This window comes from Carettochelys insculpta, chromosome 5 (assembly GCF_033958435.1).
Source record: "Carettochelys insculpta isolate YL-2023 chromosome 5, ASM3395843v1, whole genome shotgun sequence".
In the NCBI taxonomy this organism is placed as follows: Eukaryota; Metazoa; Chordata; order Testudines; family Carettochelyidae; genus Carettochelys; species Carettochelys insculpta.
The window spans coordinates 11,667,510-11,694,939 of record NC_134141.1 but is presented as its reverse complement, the minus strand read 5'-3'; the positions used below and the strand labels follow the sequence as shown (position 1 = coordinate 11,694,939).

Below are 27,430 nucleotides of genomic sequence, written 5' to 3'. Positions count from 1 at the left end.
AGATAGGTGGAGGAGATGATGACCCTGTCCAATGCAGCTGGGCAGACACAACCGCCAGAGTTTTGGAGAATACCCTGGGTACGGTGGACAGCCTAAACTGGAGGACGTGGTATTAATAATGGAGGGACCCCACTGTAAGCCAAAGGAAATGCCTGTGTGCTGGGTGGATTGTGATGTAGAAATAAGCATCTCATAGGCTGAGAGCTGAGAGCCAATCATTTCTGTCTAGGGCCAGAATAATGGTTTCAAGATTCACCATCGAAAACCATCAAGAGAGATCGTATTTGTTGAGCCTCCTGAGGGGAAGATGGGCTTCCACATAGCCCCCCTCCCCATCTTTTCTTCTGAGTTAGGAAGTACGTGGAGTAAAATCCCCTGCCCTGAAACTCTGTGGGGAACGGCTTGATGGTGCCCAGATGTAGGAAGTGCTGAACCTCTTGCTCAAGGAGATGCTCATGAAGGGGATCCCTGAAGAGGAATGAGGTAGAGGGGCAGTTGGGGGGTAGAGGTAGATGGGACAGGTAATGGCAGCCCAGCGTTGGGAAAAAAGGGCATAGACTGTGGCGGAAGAGATGGAGCCCATACTGTACTGTGGCAGGAGTAGAAAGATCTCTCAAACTCCCAACCACATCCTCAAAACTGCTGTTTGGATTGTTGAGGGTGGGACGCTCTGCGCTGTTGCCTGTGGGGTCTTTGGTTCTGGGACCTGTGCTGTTGGCAAGGTTCAGAGCATTGCAGTTGCTGTTGAAACTGCTCCCATGGACTCTCACAGGGAAAGTAGAGGGCCTGTGAATGGGTGTGTGCGTGTATGTGTACACATCCCTATTTTATGCAGCCTGGCGTGAGACTCCTTCACAGAGTGAAGGACCTTGTCTGTCTTCTCAGTGAACATATTCTGCTCGTCTAAGGGGAGGTCCTCCACTTTTTGCTGTGGGTCATTGGGGACCCCCAAGAGCTGAAGCCATGACATGCGCCTCATAACCATGGTGGAAGCCATGACCCTAGCTGCCTTGTCTGCCTATAGACTGCCAAATGGCATAAGGACAAGTTCATTTTTGTCCCACTATTTTGCAGCATTTGTTATTCTGGATACAATTATTAAACTTTGCAAAACCAATCATGTTGGAAAAAACCAGCCCTGTTTTACCCATGTAGTAAATCTGAGGGCTACACAGGGATGGTGGTTGTGACACAAAATAAATGCATCACAGCAGCCAACAGAATAATCCACTGATGGTTGGTGATAGCTATTTCCCCAATGTGCTGCAAGAACAAACATGTTATACTGAACTTTAGTGACTACAGCACCCTGGTTTTATAGATTCCATGAATGTAGATGCTGTCCCAAACTACCCCATCATCCAAACTGGAGAGTAGATGTACTCAGTTAAGCAGTATGCTAGAGCACACACTACCACCTGGTTAGTGTCAAATGGTATCACCAGAACAAATGCCTAAAATACTGGCTTAATAAATACCAAATATATGAAATTTAAAAATAAAGCTTTCTCCACTTACACAACGTAACAATTGAGTTTACTTAGCTAAGCAAAAACAGTTAGGCTGTGTCTACACTAGCCCAAAACTTCGAAATGACCATTCTGAAGTTTACTAATGAAGCACTGAAATACATATTCAGCGCCTCATTAGAATGCCAGCAGCCGCGGCACTTTGAAATTGACGCGGCTCACCGCCACGTGGCTTATCCAGATGGGGCTCCTTTTCAAAAGGATCCCACCAACTTCCAAATCCCCTTATTCCTAACAGCAGATAGGAATAAGGGGATTTCAAAGTTGGTGGGGGTCTTTTCAAAAAGGAGCCCTGTCTGGATGAGCCACGCGGCGGCGAGCCACATCAATTTCAAAGTGCCGCGGCTGCTGGCATTCTAATGAGGCGCTGAACATGTAATTTCAGCATTCTAATGAGGCGCTGAACATGTATTTCAGCGCTTCATTAGCAAACTTCGAAATGGCCATTTGCATGGCCATTTCAAAGTTTTGGGCTAGTATAGACACAGCCTTAGACTTTTCTTTAAACACCCCAGCCCACCCCCCGTCAGCCCCCCCAAAAATGGAAGTAACCATATTTATTTATCCTTAGCAGGATGTTTGAGAACAGCTGTCCACATCAATGTATTTCTCTACCAGTGTATAATTACTCTTGTACAAGACAGGCAATAGGGAGCATTACTCTCCATAGTGCATATTAAGTAACAGGATAATTCTATTGTATCTCTTCAAATACTATAAAAAATGGAATATTATGCTAAGCATTTACACAGATTTTGTGAGCAATACCTCTGCACTGTTTAATAGTCTTTTAAAACTGATGTGTTCAGGTCTCAAATCTATAATAATTAGTCTTACAATACTTCAACCATATGCAATATCAAAGTAGTAAACTTGTACATAGTGTTCTCCTGTGTTCTGCAAATAACTACATACCTGGCTTTTTCCTTTCAACATCAAGAGATTTGTTACTTTGCCAAAAGGGAGACCTAATGAAATGACCTCTGCTTCAGTGACATCACTTGGAATTTTACGAAGATGAAGGACACGAGAAGGGGAGCAGGGAGATCTGTCTCCTTTGAATTTCTTGTTGTCATTCCCATTAGCTAAAATATTACAGAAAGAACAATTACTACAATACACATAAGAACATAAGAATGGCCATACTGGGTCAGACCAAAGGTCCATCGAGCCCAGCATCCCATCTGCCGACGGTGGCCAATGCCAGGTGCCCCAGAGAAGGAGAACAGAAGACAATGATCAAGTGATTTATCTCCTGCCATCCATCTCCTGCCCTTGTTATGAAGGCTAGGGCACCATACTTTATCCCTGGCTAATAGCCATTTATGGACCTAACCTGCAAAAATTTATCAAGCTCTTTTTTAAACCCTAATAGAGTCCTGGCCTTCACAGCCTCCTCGGGCAAGGAGTTCCACAGGTTGACTGTGCGCTGTGTGAAGAAAAATTTCCTTTTATTAGTTTTGAACCTACTACCCATCAATTTCATTTGGTGTCCCCTAGTTCTTGTATTATGGGAAAAGGTAAATAATTTTTCTATATTCACTTTCTCCACATCATTCATGATTTTATATACCTCTATCATATCGCCCCTCAATCGCCTTTTTTCCAAACTGAAAAGTCCCAGTCTCTCTAGCCTCTCCCCATATGGGACCCTTTCCAAGCCCCTAATCATCTTAGTCGCCCTTTTCTGAACCTTTTCTAATGCCAATATATCTTTTTTGAGGTGAGGAGACCACATCTGCACGCAGTACTCGAGATGTGGGCGTACCATAGTTTTATATAGGGGAAGTATGATCTCTTTTGTCTTATTATCGATCCCTTTTTTAATAATTCCTAACATCCTATTTGCCTTACTAACTGCCGCTGCACACTGCATGGATGTCTTCAGAGAACTATCCACTATAACTCCAAGATCCCTTTCCTGATCTGTCGTAGCTAAATTTGACCCCATCATGTAGTACGTGTAATTTGGGTTATTTTTTCCAACATGCATTACCTTACACTTACCCACATTAAATTTCATTTGCCATTTTGCTGCCCAATCACTCAGTTTACTGAGATCTTTTTGTAGTTCTTCACAATCCCTTTTGCTTTTGACTGTCCTGAACAACTTGGTGTCATCTGCAAACTTTGCCACCTCACTGCTTACCTCATTTTCTAGATCATTGATGAACAAGTTGAACAGGATCGGTCCCAGGACTGACCCCTGGGGAACACCACTAGTTACCCTCCTCCATTGTGAAAATTTACCATTTATTCCCACCCTTTGTTTTCTGTCTTTTAACCAATTCCCGATCCATGAAAGGACCTTTCCTCCTATCCCATGACCACCTAATTTACATAAAAGCCTTTGGTGTGGGACCGTGTCAAAGGCCTTCTGGAAATCTAGGTATATTATGTCCACTGGGTGCCCCTTGTCCGCATGTTTATTAACCCCTTCAAAGAATTCTAGTAGATTAGTTAGACACGACTTCCCTCTGCAGAAACCATGCTGACTTTTGCCCAACAATTCGTGCTCTTCTATGTGCCTTGCAATTTTACTCTTTACTAGTGTTTCTACTAATTTGCCTGGTACTGATGTTAAACTTATCGGTCTATAATTGCCAGGATCTCCTCTAGAGCCTTTTTTAAATATTGGTGTTATATTGGCCGTCTTCCAGTCATTTGGTACCAAAGTGGATTTAAAGGATAGGTTACAAACCACTGTTAATAACTCCGCAATTTCACATTTGAGTTCTTTCAGAACCCTTGGGTGAATGCCGTCCGGTCCTGGAGACTTGTTACTATTCAGCTTATCAATTAATTCCAAAACCTCCTCTAATGTCACTTCATTCTGAGTGAGTTCCTCAGATTTGTCACCTAAAAAGGCTGGCTCAGATTTAGGAACCTCTGTAACATCCTCAGCCGTGAAGACTGAAGCAAAGAAATCATTTAATCGCTCTGCAATGGCACTGTCTTCCCTGATCGCTCCTTTTATATCTTTATCATCCAAGGGCCCCACTGCTTTTTTAGCGGGCTTCCTGCTTCTAATGTATTTAAAAAACATTTTACTATCGTTTTTTGAATTTTTGGCTAGCTGTTCCTCAAACTCTTTTTTGGCTTTTCTCACTACATTATGACACTTAATTTGGGAGTGTTTATGTTCCTTTCTATTTTCCTCACTAGGATTTGACTTCCACTTTTTAAAAGCTGCCCTTTTCTCTCTCACTGCCTTTTTAACATGGCTGTTTAGCCATGGTGGTTCTTTGTTAGGTCTCTTACTGTGTTTTTTTATTTGGGGTATACATTTAAGTTGGGCCTCTAGTATGGTGTCTTTAAATTATGAAATTATGGTGTCTTTATAATTATGAAAAAGTCCAATAGTTACCTTTACTATTTTAAAGCTGATCCTGGAGATAGCAGATAAATAAAAATTTACTCTATGTTCTGTTTTTCTCTGTCACCCTTTTTCTGTTGCTTACATTCTTTGATTGTAAAATCATTATGATAGAGTCTAATGTGACTAAAACCACCAGTAAAACCGTGGGTATGAATAGAAGTAATTATTTTTTTTAAAAAAAAATCCACCTCCCACCCATGTTCATGGGTAAAAATAATCAGAAACAATTAACAAGTGTGATCAAATGCACTTCTAAATAAGAAATATTTTATTCTTTAATCTTACATTAGAGATAGACAACAATTCAAAATGATTTTTACGTTTATAGTTTTCATTTAAGTTACTGATAAGGTTAGAAAGCTGACCCCTCAGAATGTCTGGTGAGACTAGCTGACAAAGTATATTTTTGTGCTTTTATTTATATCCTGTTGCATAATAAGGAGCCATACCTTACCACATTGTAATCCGCAGAAAAAAGCTGTAACTACAAAACTTTCTTCCCATTTTGTATGTCACAGTTCAGGGCAACTGTACCTGTATTCCCCTTCCATGGCCTAACAAGGGCACCCTACTTTTAGGCTTCTGGCTTCTAGCTATCCCCTCTTGGGCAGAGATTCTCCAGGCAAACCACCTGACCGTTTATCTCAATACTTCATTCTTGTTTGGTATACTGTTATGACCTGCAGAAGGACTGTACCGAATATTTTCCAGGGGTCATGTAATATATCCCCCCTCAGAGAAGTTACAATCAATCACAGCCCATGGAAATACATAACCTTAGCATTTAGTACAACATACTCCAAAATGTTTACATTGAATTCAGTCAGGTTTTTCAAGGATATTGCAATAAATGGACATCTGTGTCACCATAAACCAAAGGATCTTTGTCCAAGTTTACAGAACTTGTCTGCCAAAAGAAAAAAGTGGTTACAGTAATTGGAGTACAAGACGTTTTGTCCACAATGATCCCACCTTAGCTGTGCACAGTCCTGGAATCTTTCAGCCCCTAGTGCCTGTTGGGACTACGTACATATCCTACACACCTGTGCCCTCCCATATCAAGGGTAGCAGGGTGAAGCAGACATTATTCAGTTCTTTACTAAGACAGAAATCTGATAAGAATGGCATACCCATGGATAACAAAGGAGAGTCATGGGATCTACATGTACAAAAGCATCTTGAGAAACTTGTTACTGTAAAATAAGTAAACTCTGAGGAGACCAAAGGCATCCCATTGCATGGGTGTAATTAGCAATTACCTCTCAAGTAGGTGTGCTATAGGAATCTAATTTAAGTAACTACTATAGGACAGTCCTTACAAACCGGACTTCTGACCTAGAAACTGAAAACAGAGTAGTGATTATTAAATACGAAAAACTTTAAGCGGTCGTACTACAGAACACAAAAATAGGGATTTCCCAAAAGCAACCTACAGATGTCAGAGCCCCAGCAGAGCACAGTGGTACAAACACACATGTAAAGCGTAAGGAAATAGATATGTAAGAAGTTTGTGAACATCCTGCAGTAAACATGTATGGAATTACTAATCGTGTGTGCGCAGTTCTTAAAATAGGGGTTACAAAAACATGGTCTGACATTTAAGGGCTGTCTCATAATTCATATGCATTGCAGCTTTTGAATTATTGAGTTTTTTACTGAATTTGAAAAAAATGGCTCTTCTTGCTATTGCATTTGCCAATCCCTGGAACAGTGTTAATACTGGACTTTTATATACCTCAAAAATTTTTCTCAGCAGCGAACCACAGATTTCTAATATTCAAACTCATTCAAAAATCCGACAAGCTGCTACTTGGTTCCTGTTTTCCTGCTGCTGCTTGTGGGACCCGGGAAATCGACCAGCACATGCAGGTCAGTTTTCTAGGTCTCGCAAGCAACAGGAAGCCAGGAATCAGGCTGACCTCAATACCTGCCACTCTGGTTCCTGTCTTCCCTCCCCGACTTGCATAAAAATTTGAGTTACATGGGGGTTGCAGGAAAGCAACCCCGTGTAACTTGAGGGTTTACTGAATGATATAATGGGTTTAGAATCCATAACTATTATCACAGTATCACAGTAAAAAAGAATTAGATTTCTGAAAAACTTTCCTAACACTGATAACCTATAAAACCACAGTAAACTAACATTTCTTAAATATACCTGTAGCTTGAGTAGAACTGCTCATGGTAAAAGGCCCGTTAGTGATACTTGAAGAAAGAAGCTCGTCAGATCCACGCTGAAAGATAAAATGCAAGTTTATCAGCAAGAGCATTTCTAGGCAACTGTCCCCCTTTTAAAATAATTAATGAATGACTTCAGTCAGGGACTTTGAGATTATTTTACCTTTTACTTTTTAAAACATAACCCATCACACATTTTTGCGAAATCTTGAAGAACACGCACTAATATTTCAGCAACAAGAAGAAAAAATGCAAAAAGTCAGCCATGTCACACTGGTTGGCAATTGTATTTCAAGGTGCTACTGTTTTCTGAAAATGAGCTTAGCTATATTAAACTGAAGACTGAGGAATCTATTGCTTAATCTATTGCTTATAATACAATTAATATTTAATGTCTTGCGATAACCAGCATTTAACCACATGCAGATTTATTTGAACAGACCTTGCTACCAACAGATATCCAAGGAGTCAACTAAATATTGATTTAAGCAACACAAAAACAAACACATTTTGAAATGATACCATATTTAGTTGTAAAAGTCACTAGGCAAACCAACCATCATGTCTGTTACCATAGTAACAGAGTATGTGAAAAAAATTCGTTATGAAGACTTAAATTTCCAGTAGTCACCTTAAAATTGACTCAAACTGTCAACATTAGTGGGTGACATGTCTTTTGAGTCTTTTTTTTTGGGACCAAGCCCGTCAAAAGTTATATTTCTTTTTAAAAAAAGACTTTTGGAAGAAAGTGTGGTGGAGTTTCAACCACACTAGAATGGAAAGATTATGGAGATTGAGAAAGAGCCCATTAAGCAGACCAGTCATAGCTCATGAGAACTAGGCAGCCTAAGTCTGTGGTGTCCAATATGGTCTCCACTCACAGCATTGTGGTGAATGGGGCTTTTGGAGCCCATGCCCCTGCTGTGGGGCCCCCACCAGAGAGTGTGGGGAAAGGCCAGAACCCGAGCCCCTGCTGTGGGGCCCCTGCCAGAGCACGGGGCTGGAGCCCAAGCCCTGGCTGTGGGGCTGGGGAGGGCCCTCCTCTGGAGTGTGGGGTCAGAGCTTGAGCCTCTGCCACAGGGCCCCCTGCCAGCTCATGGTGCCGGAGCCCAAGCCCCCAACATGGGGCTCTGCTGGAGGACTGGGCCAGGGCCGTTGCCCCCTGCAGTGGATCCCCCACCAGTAATGGGGATGCAGGGCAGAAGAATAGGGAGACCTAGGCAGGCGGCCTTGACAGGCACTCCACCTCAGAAAGGTTGCTGACCCCTGGGCTAGGGGTGCCTGGCTCAGGGGGAGGGGCAGGGCATTTATTTAAGGGGGGGGGATGAATGTGGCAAATAGGGAAAGATGACTACCACAAGTGTGGCATCTTTGAGCTCCTACTGGACACCACTAGCCTAAGTCATCCCATACTGATGAAGGACCCCAGCTGCGAAGGAACAGAAAAAAGCTACTGTAAAGCCAGAAGTTTGGCAGAAAAAAAAAGGTTGCACAGACAGCCCACAGCCACTCTGATTTCCAGGGAGGGAGGGAAGGAAACCCCCTGGGGATGAATAAAACCTTGGACTCCAGGCCCTGAAATAAAGGTATATCCAGAACAGTGGTGGAATGACCACCTGAGATTTGTGGACTAGCACAAGTTTCAGGGAAATGGCAGAAAATGGAACCTCACAGATTTTACCTGATTAGAAGGTACCTGAGCTCGCACCTGGAGTAGAGGCCAGGCCTAAGGTCCCCTAGGGAAGTGGCACAATCAGGGCAGAGAGAGAGAAGATGACAGAGAGACTTTGATAACTTAAGTTCCTATTTCACTTAAAGCACACATTCAAGTTCCATTCAAATCAATGGGACAAATACGTATCTTCAAATTTGCACAAACATCTGCTGTTCCACAAAGCTTCCAGAGTCTTGTGGAGAACAGTCTGTCTGAATTAGTAAGAGCTTTTAAATATATGTTTAATATTATGCATATTCTTTAAGTGTACATATGAACAGAGGCCTGGAACATGAGAGGAAGCGCAAAGAACTGGTATGACAAGATTCCAACAAAACTACGTTTCAATGCTGTTTCACTGAAAATGGATTGAAAGGTCACCATTACAGTCACATAATGCAGGGAATACTCAAATGCATTTTATACCACAGAACTGGCTGCTCTTTAGATGTAGAATCAGGCAAGCTTATCAGGAAAGAGACCAGTAGTTATCAATGTTCCCTCTAATATTTTCCATCAGTGGATTTTTTTTCCATCCACGTACAGAATAAAATTTGTCTGTGCACTGAGGGACGTGTAAATAAGTGCATCACCAGCAGAAACAAAAAACCTAGCTGTGGGCAATCAGCTGGACAGCAGCCCTAGGAAATGGCCACCTAAGTGCACAGTTTACAGCGAACAGTGATAATGATAGTTTTGCCAACATGTACAGTAGAACCCTGAGTGCACATTGCACACATCTCGGTTTACCAGGACTCAGCGTGGTGGGGAGCTGGTACCTGGCTCCAGGCTGCCTGCCTGCCAGCCACTCAGGGGAGCTGGGAAACTGACCAGCACTGAAGTGCTGGTCAGTTTCCTGTCTCTTGTGAGCAGGGAATGAGGGAGCCATGCTTCAGCTCCCACAGGAGCGGGGAAACTGACCAGAGCAGCAATGCTGGTCATTTTTCTGTCTATTGTGAGTGGTGGGCAGACCAGAGCCTGGCTCTCAGCTGCCCGCCACTCACAGGAGTGGGGAAACTGACCAGTGCTGCAGTACCCTTCAGTTTTCTGTCTCCTGTGAGCAGCGGGGAGTTGGGCTCCCACAGGAGCAAGAAAACTGACCAGTGCTGCAGCACTGATCAATTTCCTAGCTCCCCCAAGTAACATGACATTTGACTTATGTGGTGTTGCGCAGGAACGCAATCTCTGCGTAAGTTGGGGGTCTACCGTGTATATCTGCAGCTTCATTAAGCGGTTACAAAATTTTCAAGATCCTGCTAGTACAAATTAGCATATGATGTGTTCCAGTGTAAATGTTCATGTGAAAAAGCTATATGTCTGCATTAGCGAGTTATTTGTATGCTTCATGGCAGAACACTGTGGCTGATAAAGGTTATAAGTTAGCCAATTGATCCAATCAGAAAATAAGGTTCTTGTCCCAGAGTCAAACTACACTCAGCCTTGCAAGGACCCTCAGAATACATGACAACGATGCTCATGCCGAGAATAAAATAAAGCCTTAAAAGACTTTTATCGATATAAATGGAAGAATAACCAACAAGAATTAAAAAGGAAACAGTACTATTCCAGAGGTTCATCTAAAACCTCTAGACTAGAGTCCTGTACCCTCTTCCTTGAGACTCTAGTGGTAAGAGACAAAATAACCAGCCTTACCTCTGGCTTGCCAAAAAAGTCCAACATCTCCTTAACGCTCAAGTGGAAGACAAAAAACTTAAAAGCTATAAAGCCACAAAATAAAGCTAAGAAAGACAAGAAAAAATCTAAGACACTTAATGAACATACTGGGATACTCTTTTTTACAGCTCGTTCTCTACGTTGCCAACCTGCACGTCCAAACGTAGTTTCTTCGCCCACATTATATCAGGAGCATGCTTTCTCTATAGACTAGAGCAGGGGTCAGCAACCAAAATAGCAAGAGACATTTTTTCTTCCGAACTTGTTTTTTAAAAACACACAACAACAACTCAGTAATTCAAGAACTGCAATGCATGTGAATACATACAAGATGGTCCTTAATAAACACCACCACACTTACTTTTTGGAACTCCCATTTTAGGAAGAGCGCACACAATGATTTGTAGCGTGATACATGTTTACTGCAGGATGTTCGCAAACTTTTACATATTCTATTTCTTCTTGTGTGCCAGACTTTCACTCCCTGGAGGACATTATGGGAGTTATCCAATGTTTCAAGAACACATTGTTTGCTATTCAGACAGGAGTTATTCATATCTGGGCTTTCAGACGTTCCCCATTCATTGAAAATAATCAGGACGCTTCCCTCCCCCCCCCCTTTTTTTTTTTTTTTTTAACTTCGCAATTACAGAGTTGGGAGCCACAAAGAAGTCCTCAAAAAGCTAGCTGCATGCAAGTCCAGAGCCACAGGTTACAAACCCCTGGGCTAGCATATTCACACATATTAATGGCAATCATCCCCTTGTCATATCTGTTATTTCTCATCTGAATCAGTTTGGTGGTTATTTCCAGGTTCTTTGTGGTATGCATCTTAAGTTTACAGACGGCAAATGAGCAGGCCACTTATCTGTGCTAAAGGACACAAACATATCATATCCCATCACGCAAGATGGGGACTGTAAGTTTTGTAGTACTGGTTGAACCTTTCTAGTCTGGCACCCTCAGATAATGGATGTTTTCAGATAAGAGTGCCAGACTAGAGAGGTTCAACCCATACTGCCAAAACTTCAATGATAAGCTATCAATCTATTATCTTGTATAATAAAAACAAACAACTACATAAGAAAGGATACAATAAAGCAAGCAGGCAGGCTACCTAGCTCCATGTATTTGCTTGCCTTATAATCGTAAACTGGACACAGGCTGCGTCTACACGTGCACGCTACTTCGAAGTAGCGGCACCAACTTCGAAATAGCGCCCGTCACGTCTACACGTGTTGGGCGCTATTTCGAAGTTGAAATCGACGTTAGGCGGCGAGACGTCGAAGTCGCTAACCCCATGAGCGGATGGGAATAGCGCCCTACTTTGACGTTCAACATCGAAGTAGGGACGTGTAGACGATCCGCGTCCCGCAACATCGAAATAGCGGGGTCCTCCATGGCGGCCATCAGCTGGGGGGTTGAGAGATACTCTCTCTCCAGCCCTTGCGGGGCTCTGTGGTCACCGTGGGCAGCAGCCCTTAGCCCAGGGCTTCTGGCTGCTGCTGCTGCAGCTGGGGGTCCGTGCTGCATATACAGGGTCTGCAACTAGTTGTTGGCTCTGTGTATCTTGCACTGTTTAATGAAAGTGTGTCTGGGAGGGGCCCTTTAAGGGAGCGACTTGCTGTTGAGTCCGCCCCGTGACCCTGTCTGCAGCTGTGCCTGGCTCCCTTATTTCGATGTGTGCTACTTTGGCGTGTAGACGTTCCCTCGCTGTGCCTATTTCGATGTTGGGCTGAGCAACGTCGAAGTTGAACATCGACGTTGCCAGCCCTGGAGGACGTGTAGACGTTATTCATCGAAATAGCCTATTTCGATGTCGCAACATCGAAATAAGCTATTTCGAAGTTGGGTGCACGTGTAGACGTAGCCACAATGACCTTCAATTTGAGAAAAGTAATAAATCTTGAAAGAAAAACAGGAACAGTGACGTTACTCCTGGTGGAATCTTGCATCCCTTTTCACATGGAGAATCTATGTCCTCTGCATATTTCTTTGCTTCCCTAACGAAAAATGACTTCTGAAAGGGAAGTAAAGGAACTAACAAGTGTCACCTTCCCACACTCAGAACACCCCACAATGAGCCCCACTCTACCTGCATCCAGACCAACCCAACAAGCCAGACATACCCAGGATCCCCAAACTTTTGAGCCCCAACCAGCTGCACCTGAATCCCCACCCTGTTGAATCCCCCTTCTCCAGCATCTGGACCTATGCCTACACCACCTACACATCCCACACCAAGACACTCCCCACCAAGCTCTATCCCCCAACATCCATATCCCTCCTGCTAAGTTGCAATCACTTTCACCTGGATTCCCTACAGAGTTCTGTTACCATTGCACCCAGAACCTGCCTAATGTGCTCCTGTGCATACCAATCTCCCTGCACCCAGATCCCACAATAAGCTGCTTGCACCTATACTGCCACACACAGCATCCCTCAATATACACTTGGCTTCCCACCCCCCACCATCCCCCCCCGGCCCCCAAATCTTAAGCTATGCCACACTTGGTTCCTGGCATGCTAAGTCTGCTTGGCCACACCTGGTGCACCTGACTAGGAGACAGGGGTCCCTGGAGTGTTTCTGGGGAGGGACAATCCTTGCACTACATCAGGGTTGGATGCAGCCTTGGTGTTGAGTGCATGTTGGGGGGCGGGGGTAGAGGGTGAATACAACTGCACAGTGAACTCCCACCTATGTGCAATCATGGCCTGTGCTCTCCAGTGCAATGCCAGAACTTCCATATTTGAAAAATAAACTGAGGAATTTTAATAGTAAGAGAGAGGGAGCCACGCTAGTCTATACACTATCAAAACAAAAAGCGGTCAAGTAGCACTTTAAAGACTAGCAAAATAGTTTTTAGGTGAGCTTTCATGTGACAGACCCACTTCTTCAGACCATAGCCAGACCACTACTAAATGAGGCCAATTCAATCAAGGTGGATGTGGATCACTTCCAACAGTTGATGAGAATGTTTGTATGAACAGGGAGAAAATTATTTTTTGTAGTAAGCTAGCCACTCCCCATCTCCATTCAGACTGTCACAATGACAAGCTTGCATATTAATTCCAGCTCTGCTCTTTCACACTACAGTCTGTTGAAGTTCCCTCCCCCACCCCCTGAAGTACAGTAAACCCTCAAATTATCAGATGCCAATTTTGTGGACTTCAGGAATACCAAATGTCCACCAGGCCCCTCTCACATCCTCAAGAAAGTACTGTAAATGCCAGCGACTCACCACAGCCATCGCTGCTATTGGGGTTGCCACCACAGCTGCAGGAGCTCTCATCACCGCCGGAGCCACCATGCACTCCTCCCACCATCTTTCTGGGGATATTCAGAAACATGGGGAGTAATACCATCTCTCCCTTCATACTGAAGCAGAGCACGTTCTATGACCCCTGACCTCCACAACCCCATCTAAAAGAGATTTCACATAACAGAGATTCAAGGAGTGATCCCTGAAAAAAGTGATTGAGAATGGAGTTTGGGAGAAGGAAAAGAGTATCCCTGACTGATGATCTCCAGGACCTAGATGTCCATTTTGATTTTATTCCACGTGTGGGCAGAGAGAGTAAGCTGTCCCACCCAAAGAGGACAGGAGAAGTGGGCGGCAGCAGTGGTGGTATGTAGATCTCAACTTGTATGTCAAAAAATGGCTCTTAGCCTGTTCGGAGTGAGTGGGGGCTGTGGCAACACAGGAGGCTGAGAAACAGCAGGACCTCGGAAACATTTGGCTTTTGCACACACTCAGGTGGATACTGGTAAGAGGGAGCAGTCTTGTCTGGTATTTTGTCAGGGGGGTTAAAGTGTAAATTCCCAGGGACGGTAGAACAGGTCAAGGCCTCTAGCAAATGAAGGAGGACACAATTCCAACTCAGACCATGAGGTGTTCAAAAGGAACTGAGGAGGATTATGCCCTGGGTCAGGAAAAGGAGCAGGAATGACTTTGTATGTGCATGTCAACAAACAATGCTTTGAAGAATTTCTGGACTTGGGGTCATGCAACACACACATACCCACATGTGGAATAGACATGGGCACCTTCACTCAAACAACTACCACAGCTTCACAAACAAAATTAGTAATGCTCAATGATTTGTACTGCATTACTAAAAGCCTAACACAGAATGAGGCCTGCCAAACATAATGTGAAGTTCTCCCTTACCTTCAGAAATCTACACATCCAGTGGCCCCAAATCAGGCTTCTTTTGAGACAATATTCTTCCTGCAACATCCAGAGCAAGACTATTTTGCAGAAGGCACTTAATGACAAATAATTCAGTCAAAAATACTTTGAGAAAGGAGCAGTTTCCAATAAATGTGCCCCCAAATCTACAAAAAAAAAAAAAAAGCCAGCCAAAGATTTGCATATTAAAAGTGCTGAGCTGTCCCTGTTTAGTAAGGTTACAATTGCTTTCAAATTTATGATTACTGTGAAAAAGGTTCATTTATCCCATAACAATGTCTCTTGTCTCACTGGACTGAGGCGGTGCCATCTTAAGGAGCCTGAAGACAGACTGAAATAAGAACTACTTAAATCTTTAGTCATATTGACTAAAACATCCATATAATATTTCTCATGAACCTAAGCTGCTTTTTACAGCTGTCCAACTGTGTGCTATGCAGTAACCAAAAACTTCCAGCTTCCTCATAAAACTTCTACTATACAGGCACACTTTGTTAGTACAAAAATCTGCAGAGCATCAAAAACTGAAGTAAAATACACTGTTTCATGTAAAATAAATGGGGGAGTATTTAGACAATAGATTTTCATATATAGAGACATTTTCATAGGAAATAAGGCTGAGCGAAGAATTAAGAATTTCACTGACTCTAGGGACCTTACTGCAGCATTTAAATCCAGCTCCCTGTAGACAACACAGGACTTTATTATAGTATTTATAAATGCTTGTATATTCTGCTGAGCCTATTTTGTAATTTTATAGCAATATTAAATTAGATACCCATAGTCTTACATTAAGAGTACAGTAGGATGACTAGCTTTTCTTTTAGCCAGCAGTAAAAAACTATCCATTGTATTAATTAGATTAACTAGGCGTAGACCTGCTGTTGAGCTACACTACAAATTTGTATTAGTGCAGTTGTACCAATGTAGCTGTGCTACTGGAGTGTACCTGGTGAAGACTCTCTAAGCCACCAGGAAAGAACTCTAACTCCATCTCCATAAGAGATTGCTATGTTGATAGAAGATGCTCTCTCACATGCACAATGCTGTCTATATGGGCGGGCTTTTAAGGTCAGCATAACTACATCACTCAAATGTAAGGATTCTTTACAGTCCTGTGTGGCACCGTTATACCATATAAAGTATACAGTGTCAAGTAAGCATAGAAGACGACCTCAAACCTGCTAGCTCCTTAATTAGGAGAACGGAAGGCTACTAGAAGAATGTAGTCTGATAACGTGGTCTGGTAAATTATTTGGTAACAGATCTGAAAAAGAACTCCATCTGGATCCACACTACAGAGAATGAGGATAACAAACTGTACTGAATAAGGCTGAGTGAGGGAGAACATAGCTCGTGAATCTTTCCCCTAGAACTGTGGTGTCCAATATGCTCCCCATTTGCTGAAGTGTCTTGTGGTGAATGCGGCTCAGTGGGCTGGTGTGGCAGCTCCTCTGGCACAAAGCAGTGGCTTGGGAGCTTGGGGGTGCCGCATTGCATGGCTCTTGGGGCTGCGTAGCTCCGGTGAGTCACTGGGGGTAGGGGTGCTTGGATGTGGAGGCGGGGGAATGGGGGGCTGGCTGTGGGGACGGCACCTGGCTGGTGAGTGGGGACATCGTGGCAATCAGGAGTCTTGCTTTTGGACACCACTGCCCTAGAAAATCAAGGTATACAACTAAACAGATCCCCAAGAAAATCCTGTTTACAAAACTGTTTTTAGTGCTCATTATCAAAACGTAACCCTGGAATGTGACAAAAGTTACACAAAAGAACCCAGAACTACCCAGCACTAAACATACCTTACAGCAGGGGCCTCAAACTCAATTTAGCTTAGGGTCAGGGCCAGTCCTCAAATCCTCCTAGCAGCCCTTCAAACACCCCTCTGCCTTTTTTCCCACGTCCACCACATGCATTTATCAGCCCCATCTGCCAGCCTGCATGCACCACCTGGCAGATTTAACACCCACCCCACCCCCTAGTCTCCACCACCACCAGCACAGCAGTGCCTTTCAAATGCTAGCTAGACACCACAGCCAGCATACCCCTGTAGACCAGGGAAAGCATGTGTAGAGCCCTCCAGCCAAAAGGGCTGGGGTTGGGATGCTCTGTTTCCTACTTTCACGGTAAAGCAAAGCAACCGGACTGGCCTAGGAAAGTAGCCACATCACACTACTCCCCCACAGCTTCTGCTGCCACAGTAAATGCATAAAATGGGTATGAACCCTTCTGCCTTTCCACATCAGACCCCTCCCTCCCCCCACCCCAGTAATCCCTAAGGCTGCATCCCTCAAGGGAGGTGGCTAGGGAGAAGTGGTGTAGTAGAGTTAGTGGACAGAGTTGGGTATGAACCTTGCAGGGACTTGTGCCAGCAGCTGCACATTGGCCAGACTGCAGAACAGCTTGGGCTGCACATGGCCAGCAGGCCATGAGTTTGAGATCCCTGCCTTATAGTCATCAGCTGAAAAAAGCCCATCGCTGTCTCCAAGAAAAAAAATCAAAGTTAGGAGAATCTGAGAGCGAATGTAGCCCTTCGTACCAGATTTCCTAGTGTTAAAATATAATACAGGCATGTTGAAGAATCTTCGCATTCTTGGCTACTTGACTTGAACACCCAGTAGCATCATGGAACAAAAAGTTTGTTCCCAGAACACTTGCAAACACCTCCTTTTGATTTTGAGAAAGCTCATGTTTTATACCACAACATATTCAACATGAATATGAGGTCCGTAACAGATTACAGAAGATGCAATGAAAACAATTGAATGTTGAGTTCCTGTACATAAGAGAGGAAAGACTCACAAATCACAGGAACATGAAGTACAAAGAACAGAACTGCCCCATTGCAAGGGGGTTGAACTTTCTCAAAGTCAAAAGGAGGTGTTGCCAAGTGTTCCGGGAACAAACTTTTTGTTCCATGATGCTACTGGGTGTTCAAATCAAGTAACCAAGTACCACTCTCAATACAAATGTGATCAATCAATCAATGGAACTTCAGGATCAAAAGAAGAAAATAAAACAGTACAAATTAGATATACATAATTACATTCCTTGAAAACCAACAACATATACTGTCCTTTAGGCATAGCCTAAAAGTGGCACCATTGCTAAGACAGCTACAATACTGAAGAAATTAGGCATATAAAAGCTATATAAACAGTTTTAAAAAGTAGAAACTGAGTCTGTTCTCAAGCCTAACATTCTTCAGAATTTAAACAAAGAAAAATTGTAAGTTACTATTGCTCTAAATAGTGAGCATAATTGCAATGAAACATGGAGATATACATATCCTGCGGAACTGGAAGGGACCCTAAGAGGTCATCAAAGTCAAGTCCCCAGCACTCAGAGAAGGACCTGTCACCATCCCTGACATTTTTTAATCTAACCTGCCCTGGACACTTGTATGGCCCCCTTGAGGATTGTACTCAAAACCCTGTATTTACAAGGACAGTGCTCTAACCACAGAGCCACCCCCCCGCCCAAACAATAATGAAGGACTAGTTTTGAGTAATAGAAGTTTTCTCCTTTCATAAAGCTTCTCTTTCCACATAGACCCTCTAAATTTCAGACTGCTGTTCTGCAGGATTTTTACCCAAAAATATAAGAACTGCCATAACAAAAAGTACATTGTAAACAATCTTTTTCCTTTCAAGGAATACTGAAAACATAACTATTAAATATTCAGAACATACAAAATGGAGAAAAAGTAATTCTCTATTTAACTCAGGAAATAAGAATGGAGGCAGAATAGAGGGTGAGGAGGCAGTTTCCTAGCATACTTTTCTCATCTTGAAACACTAAATACCTGTTGCACTTTACTTTTTCCTCCAGTAATCATATGTACAAATGCAGAGAAAAATCCTATTTCCGTAAATGAGAATAATATACACAATAGATAATGAAGCCATTTAGAACAAAATGAAATATCTTCCAGAAAGGCTGGAGGTAAAAGAGACAATATGAATCCATATAAGTCTGGCATTGTAGATAAACAAAATTAACCTTAGACAAAGAAGGCTGTCATGTCAATATGCAACCAAACTGCCCAAATGAATTGAAGGCAAGCATCATAAGCAAAGAAAAAACACACAGTGGCTTAACAGGTTAATCAGCAATCTCCCTAGAAACACTTCTGTTGGTTTAACACAGAGAGCAGCTGTCCCATAAGCCTGCTTGCTCATTGGCTCAGTTTGCATGTAGGCAACACTATTGTCTCATGTATCAATTATTGAGGCTCTCTGCTAGATCAGTAACAAGATACTGGGCACCTAACAAAAGCCGCACAACATTGTAATTAAAAAGCCACAGAAAAGGGAAAGGAAGGGATTTTTAATATTGAAAAAGAAGTTTTTAAATGCAGTAACACTCCCTCAATAAAAAACTCATTTTATGCAAAAATTAGAAACAAATGGAACTGACAAGGTTAAACCCCTCTGCCATATTACACCAGACTTTTTCAGAACTGTGCCTTTAAACAGCATCTTTTCATGTACATAAATTACAGCATCTTTCTCTTTGAGGGAAAGAACAAATGGACCGTTCTCAAAAAATAAAGCCTCTGTAAATTTCAAAGTACACTAAATAGATTTTGTAACTGTGTATAGTTCCATATTGGGGGGAAAAAAAACTCCTTGACAGGAGCTCTAAAAGACAGTGTCAAACTGAAATCCAGTCAATTTCCATGAGTTCAAAGCAATTTTAGATGCTCCTCTTACACAATACCATTTGTCAATTTATTTGGTTTCACAATTTTTAAATAGATCACATCTTCACCTATTTCTATATAAAAGGCCACCAAAGAGAAAAAATATAAGGGAAATGGTAATATGCAAGGCACGAGGTTAAAAAAAAAAAGACGAAAACATTTCCCCAAGACTGTGGTAACAAACAGGATTCGGTGTGAACTGCAATAGCAAGAAGTTGAAAATTCAGGCAGAGGTATAATCCACCCCATTCCCCTCCCCCCGCCCCACATTAACTCAATACAAGTAATTGTATAGTCCAAGGGCAAGTCTTACAATCTCGCATATTACTCAAAAAGACAGTTACCTGTTTCCGGCACTGGTGCAAGTGGTGAGAACACACAACTATGTTGAATGGATGTAAGCAATCACTCAAAGAATGGAGCCAAACTAGCACCCAGTTAGCGTCACAGGGATGTAAGGAGACACAAAGTGCACCTTTTAGCCCATCTCCTTGATGCCCATTTCACAAATAGCAGTACTGGAGGAAAGTTAACAACTCTGCAAACATCATGTTTTCTCCTCACTCACATAGCTAGAAAAAGACAAACAGGATAGGGACTGTATAGATCCTTCATTCTCCCCTTCAAAATGCCACTCAGTGCAGATGTGAAAGGGAAAATATGCTACACTGGATACAGGCTTTACGCCGTTTCCTATCTCTGCAGAGTTGTGAGAGACGTATAAAGTTTTTGATCTCCACTTCATTTAAATTTTACATCACCCAAACAATAAGGCTCCATTTCAGCAGTTCAGAACTACTCATGTGCTTAAAGTTACGCATGCGTTTTATACCTTGCTGCATTTAGGCGCAAATTAGCTGACTATTGACTTGCATATTACTTTTTTTCACCTGGCAAATGAATTTGGCACCCGTTTGGTTCCTTAACAAAGCTATGACAGCACTGGAAGGAATCACTCCCTTTTCCAGACTTCCAACCACTAGAAAGCCAAACCAATTCAGTAGAAAAAATTCATTTATTGGATGCCTGGAAACAATGCAAGTTTTTTCTCTCATGTTATCAATGTCTTAAGTTCACAATTATTACTGTAAACATGGAAGGCAGGTTTTCTTCATTTGAAACCAGCACAGTTCCTAATTACTTCCAATAGTGGGTTAAAGTTAAGCTTTGCCATGAGCTCAAAGTAAAGTCACACTGTTGCTTATGCTGCCCTGCCATGGAACAAGCATTACCTAACTTTGGAGAAAGTTCTCTTTTCCCAAAGGATGATGTTCCTTCAAGAATTTATTATAACAGAAGTAGTTTTAAAATAAATAAATAAATAAATAACCTAACAGGCTACTGGGCACTATATACCTGCACAGCTCATAGCTCCCTTCAGCTGTGGATCACCATTCCCAGTCAGTGGGAGCTGCAGAAAGCAGCATGAATTGGGACACCACTTTCCGCAGCTTCCATTGCTTGGGAAAAATGACGTGCAACCGGTCGGAGCAGTGAGCGGCCATACTTGCTCAATAAGCACTTGACATCACAGGGCTAGGGCAACCAATAGTTGGATGTTGTAAATCTTCTCACAGTGTGTCAAGGAGTATTCTGAGTCAGCAGGCCCTACACTCCCATCTGTAGTCAGACTCTCAGCCAGCAGATAGAACAGAAGGTTTATTAGGTAATAAGGACACAGTGTGGAACAAACTTGTCAGCACAGAAAACAGAAGTAGTCAGTGCAATCCATCCGGAGAAGAGAGGAGCCCAGAGGAGTCAGAGCCAGGGTCCTGGCCTTTCCCCTGTCCTCTCCAGCCATCTGAGACCGCCCCACTCCCCAAATGCCAAGTTCAAAACCCAAGCACCTCCTCCAGCCTTTGTTCTGCTTCCATAGCAAAAGATGTCACCTGGTTGCACATGTTACAAAGCACATGGCCACTGAGTACGCGCAAGAAGTCTTCACACCCAAAACTCCCATCACCCACTGTACACTGATGCTGTGCCTAGGGAAACTAAGGCACAAACATGGATTTACTACAGGACAGTAGAAAGTGCATGTAACATAATAAGGGAATAAAATCTACACAAACACCACTTCATTGCATAGGGAAATATATGGGCAGAAAAATGCTGGCAGATACATTTGCTTGGACATTAGACAAAGATGGATTTTTGCTATTTTATGCGTGGTCATGTAGAACCTCAGTGCTTCGTGCTCTGTTTGTTGGTACTGTGCACCTCTGAAACCATAACTACTTCTACATACTGAGCTCTTAGCTAGGGCCTTCCCTTATCTTTCTTTAGCATGCCTATATGTAGAAATTTGGATGAAAAAATGACCTTGAATACCATATTACCTGCTCTTTTAACTTTGTCAACATGGGAGTCCAATTCCATCATCTCAAAAAAAAATAAAATAAAAAGATTCACCCTCTCTCTCCATTTTGTAGTGGGTCAACAAGAAGCAATTGCATCTCTTACTAGCGATCACACGGCTATGTCCATGAGTGTTTGTGAACTTCTAAGGGACCTGTTCTTGTTCAAACATCATAAGACTCCTACAGGCTGCTAAAAAATGAAACCAACGTCCCCTCCATTGAGAGCTTGGTGAAGGAGGAAGGCAAGCAGACACAGACAGAGAGGAGGAGGAAAAAAACAAAACACACCTCACTTCCTCACCCTTTTCTGCGATTTACTTATTTCACTTAGGTATTTATTTAGTTGTGGGGAGAGGGTGTAGTTGTGATGCACTGTGAGAGACTGGTTTGCTACCATCTAGAAACTACATCAAGTGAGCAAGAAATAGAATAATTTAGTTCCATAAAAGCTAGCTTATTTTATGTTTCCAGTCTTTATAATATTCAGCTCACAAGGTGAATTTTCTTATAACAGTAATAAATGAGAAAGCTTCCCATCAATACTGCAGACAAGTGACTTGTATATGATGAATTCATCCAACTCAATGTGCCTAAAGCAATAAACAAGGAGAAGGACACAAGTGACCAAACGAAAATATAAAAACACAGGTATGTCAAGAACTAAACTGTAATCAGTTTCTTAAGAGTCTTCAAGATTATATTTGCTACTGAATGATCTGGAGTATTGAAGTGAAAGAATTCAATGCTACAAGAGTTTCATTTTGATGCCATCAACATCCTCAAAACATAGGATGACAATCTGTTTTCATCTTTATCGGTTTCATTCATTAGTCTGGTAGTCTTAAGCAGCAAATACATCAAAACTCAAGAGGGAAAATGCCATAAAAGGAATAGAGAAACAAAGGTATGATTATGGCAAAAGTATGCTAAAAACTACTTTCAGAATAGCATAAAACGAGTACTTTAAAGAAAAATGAAAACACTTAATCTAGCTACTCCCAGCAAACACTTAAATTGGGTATTCAAATTTGCAGACAAGTGAGAAGATGACTGATCAAAACATACAGCATCTTACAACATAAAACTACAAAGAGATACTAAATTAACAAACATAACTGAAAGAAGTTTGAGGATTTTAACAGAATAGCTATGTCTACACTAGCCCCAAACTTTGAAATGGCCACGCAAATGGCCATTTCGAAGTTTACTAATGAAGCGCTGAAATGCATATTCAGCGCTTCATTAGCATGCAGGCGGCCACAGCACTTCGAAATTGATGCGCCTCACCGCCGCGCGGCTCATCCCGACAGGGCTCCTTTTCGAAAGGACCCGCCTACTTCGAAGTCCCCTTATTCCCATGAGCTCAGTTTCGAAGTTTGGGGCTAGTGACACGGCCAATATGTACCAATGATACTACCATTGCAAGCACTCTGGAAATTTAATTTGATTCAACTCAAAGAAACAGACCCATACAAGCACAAAATAAAGAGATTCATAAAAGATAGCTATTCCAGTATTTTGCCTATATGATTATTTGTTTTACCATACACTGAATTCTTCTACGATTTAAAATCAAAAGTCCCCTTTCCTACCTCAAAACTGTGGTAAAAAAATTGCCTTCATTTCAAAAGAGTGAAAGCATGGAGGAAACTGCTGATTGAGACTGATGTATCAAATAGTCTTTCTGAAATGCTGCAAATCCCTTTATAATTAAATTCTCACCAATTACATTTATACCACAAGTCTCTTGATGTTTGGTGTTTTATTTTGGTGTACTGGCTAGCTTATGATTGGCAATACTGCACCCACCTACAACTTTTGAACCACTACACTACTCACATCCAGATCTTGAACACAGATCTTGCAGCATCAATCTCAATCAGCACTAGCTCATTTACTGACAGACACTCATCCACCAGTGAAATCTGGACAGCCCCCTGGTGATTGCTATTTTTACCTTGACCACTTCACTGCAACGTACACAAACTATATTCTTAAATCTGAATACACTCGTACAGTGTGAGATAATTTTAAGCATCAGTTTGCAAAAGTTAACTAACAATACAGGAGACCTTCTGAAAAGAAATCATTTGTTTAGTAACTGAATTTAGAAATTTTCTTTACATTCTGCAATCCACTACAAAGATTTTCAGTCCATGCATCATGAGCAGATTTTAGCAAGAGACTACAACACCACTCCCCTTTGCTCCTTTTCAGTTAAAGGACAACATTTCTATTGCTTTTGGTTACGGAGATATTTTTAAAACAGTGAAGCAAATATCAACAGATGCAGTAATGCCCAGATGAAATCCATAGGACGGCCTGAATGTAACAGATCTAAGACGTAAACCACACTCTCTCAATCAAGGCCCTAAGGGTTTCTGCAATACAGTAGTTATGGAATTCAGCATTTCTCAGAAATTCTCCGTTCATGAAGCTTAGTCATGGAATTCACCGTTTTTCTGGAGGCAACCATTAGCTTCCTTTAGGCATCTAAATATGGACTTCATAGCCCAATCACAGTTTTGAATATCTTGGCCTAAGTGTTAAGAACGTAAGAATGGCCTACTGGGTCAGACCAAAAGTCCATTTACTCTAGTATCTGGTCTTCTAACAGCGGCCAATGCAAGTGTTCCATAGGAAATGAACAGATCTATCCCATTACCCATTTCCAGCTTCTGACAATTGTGGCTAGGAACTCCATTCCTGCCCATCCTAGCTAATATTCATTAATAGACCTATCCTCCATGAATTTATCTAACTCGTTTTTTAATCCTGTTACACTCTTGGCCTTCACCGTATCTTCTAGCAAAGAGTTCTACAGGTTGACTGGACATTGAGTGAATACTTCTTTTTAAAGGTTTTAAACCTGTCATCAATTTTACCTAAGCATATCTACACTAGCCCCCGCCTTTCGAAAGAGGGATGCTAATGAGACTCTTCAGCAGATGCTAATGAGATGCTGCATATTGCCTCATTAGTATAATGCCAGCTGCGGCGATTCGGAAGTGCCACTTTTGAAACGCACGCCACTCGCGCAGACAGGGCCTTTCAAAAGGACCCCACCGGATTTTGAAAGCCCCTTCTTCCCAAAACCAAATGGGAAGAAGGGCCTTTTGAAATGCCGGGGGTCCTTTGGAAAGCCCCCCCACCCTAAATCTACATGGGCGGCACACAATTTGAAAATGGCACTTTCGAATTGCTGTGGCCAGCATTATGCTAATGAGGCACTGCATATTCATAGAAGTGCTTCATTAGCATATGCTGGAGTGTCTCATTAGCATCCCCCTTTCAAAAGGCTGGGGCTAGTGTAGACATAGCCTTAGTGGCTTCTAGCTCCGTTATGGGAATGAGTAAGTAAAATCTCTGATTTACCTTCTCCACACCAGTCAACGATTGTATAGAGCTCTATCATATCCTCCCCCAGCCTACAATTTTCTATGCTGAAAAGTCCCAGGTCTTATTAATCTCTCCTCAGATGGCAGCTGTTCCAAACCCCTAATCATTTTTGTTGCCCTGCTCTGAACTTTTTCCAGTATCAACCTGTCTTTTATGAGATGAGATGAGCACATTTGAACACAGTATTCAGTATGTGAACATAACATGGATTTATATACAGGTAATAAGATACTCTCAAGTCTTATTCCTATCCCTTTCTCAATGATTCCTACTATTGTTTGCTTTTTTGATTTTTATTGCACATTGAGTGCATGTTTTCAGTGACTTCAAGATCTCTCTCTTGAACGGTAACAGCTAATTTACTCCCCAAAATTTTATATGAATAGTTGGGATTATATTTTCCAATATGTATTGTGTTTAACATTAAAATTCATCTACAATTTTATTACCCAGGTCACCTACTTTTGTGAGATCCTTTTGAAGCTCTTTACAGTATGCTTTCGACTTATCTGTCTTGTGCAGTTTAGTATAAATACCCTTGGGCGTTGATACCAGATTTGCCTGCTACCCTGGCGTATGCTAATTTATTTGGAGTTCGGTGGGTTGAATAATTCTATCAGTGTGCTGCTTCTGTTACTTATGTGCCCTTGGACTCAGTGGCTGGGTTAAACATCACCTTCAGCTGCCACCCTCATATGCCACCCCAGTTCAGCACCCCCCCAACCCTACTTTCACAGAACAGCAGTTCTACTAGTAACCCACTCGATGGGCAAACCCAAAGGATTTCTGGGCACTACAGGGACCTTTAACAGGGGTACAAGAAGCGTTGTTGCAGAGTAAATGAGAAAGCCAAAAGAACACCCCTGACGAAGAGTGAGCAAGAGAGAGAAGCCACCAGTTTTATTTCTGGGTAGTTAATATGTATTTACAAATGCTATAGCTAGCAAACCCAATAGGTGATTACATAAGTCAAGGTCAGCAGGCTATACCGAGAGAGAGCTCACCACTCTGTGGAGCTTGCACTGATCGGGTGTCCCAGATAGTGATGGTAGCCAAGGGTTCAGAGAGCAGGAGCCAAGCAGTGGCCCCAGCATGATCATGCAACACTGGATTTGTTTATGGGTAAATGGAGGCATGCCCAGCTATGGGTGGTGCTCTTTGAAGGAGCTCACAGTGCAACAAGGCAGTTTCAGTATTTTGCATATCAATAGGATCCATTACTAGAATCCATCTGATAATGACTAATTTGGGTGTGAGCAGCCCTGGGATCTTTATCATCTGGAGCAGAGATTTCACACAAGAAAGTGCTTCTCTGCTTTCAGTATTCCATAGTTCAGTGAGGTTTCTGCTTCAGAAAAGCTGTTCTCCATTCAGTATGCTAATGGCAATGTCCTTCTGTTTTATCTACAATGCAGATCAGGCAAGGGGGGTGTTTCCTTAACGCAATCACTCACTGATGGGATTTAGGTGTGTCTATCCCTGCCAGTTTCAGCAGATACATCAACTCATTTAGATATTTGCCTAGTTTTACAAGCTACATTAAAAAAAAAAAGCAGTAAAGTCAATACAATGTAAAAGTTCATTCCGACAATGACTTGTTTCTAGTAACAGTCATGTTAGTCTATATTCTATCTATTCTGTTACTAACCAACATGCAAGGCACTACATTCTGGACTGTCTTTTTGTTTTGACTTGTTTCTACTACTTCATATGCCTTACACTGAAATCTAAGCACACTATTTCTTTAATAAGACGGTAGAAAGCAAGTTTTCAGTAGTAGTCTTCTGTGATATTTTGTTTGGAGCGAACATTTTGCATGTTTTTGTAAGTAGTTTTTAAGTGAGGTGTAACTTGGTGAAATGCAAAACAAATCTGACTCCTGAAAAGTGTACAGTAATCTGGAAAGGCTGAATGGCACCTGGTTCAAACCCTCAGATTACCTTAAAACCCTTATCAGAGGGGTATCCATGTTAGTCTGTATCCGTAAAAACAACTATGGCACCTTACAGGCTAACAGATTTATTTGGAGCACAAGCATTCGTGGACAAAGACATATACCTTTAGGGGTATGCAAGAAAAATCTGGGGGTACTTAATTTTTTTTTTCCAAGGTGCTTTATAAAAAGTTGAGAAACACTGGTCTAGCATGCTTCTTTCACTTCTTCATACCCTGTCCAAGGAATCTTCATGCATTGCAGTATGTTTTGGAAGAGTTTCGTGTTTGTTTTAAAATGTGCACATTGTTACTTGATTATATTTGAGAAGGCATGCTGAAGAATTACGCCTTGGACTTGGAGCAGATG

At 42.1% G+C, this 27,430-nt stretch overlaps 1 protein-coding gene across 6 annotated transcripts in view; it reads right to left on the bottom strand.

The window, feature by feature from the left end:
- Positions 1-27,430, bottom strand: part of PTBP3 (polypyrimidine tract binding protein 3) — an 83,470-nt gene that overhangs the window by 30,793 nt on the left and 25,247 nt on the right. For 3 of the 6 annotated variants that reach the window (XM_074994674.1, XM_074994678.1, XM_074994675.1), the window contains 2 exons: positions 7,067-7,142; positions 2,445-2,614 (listed from right to left, as the gene is read on the bottom strand). In XM_074994674.1, the coding sequence (XP_074850775.1) occupies positions 2,445-2,614; positions 7,067-7,142 (246 nt within the window). Of the gene's footprint in view, positions 1-2,444; positions 2,615-5,684; positions 5,731-7,066; positions 7,143-27,430 lie in introns of those variants that run through there. The other 3 variants (XM_074994676.1, XM_074994679.1, XM_074994677.1) reach the window with 2 other exon arrangements.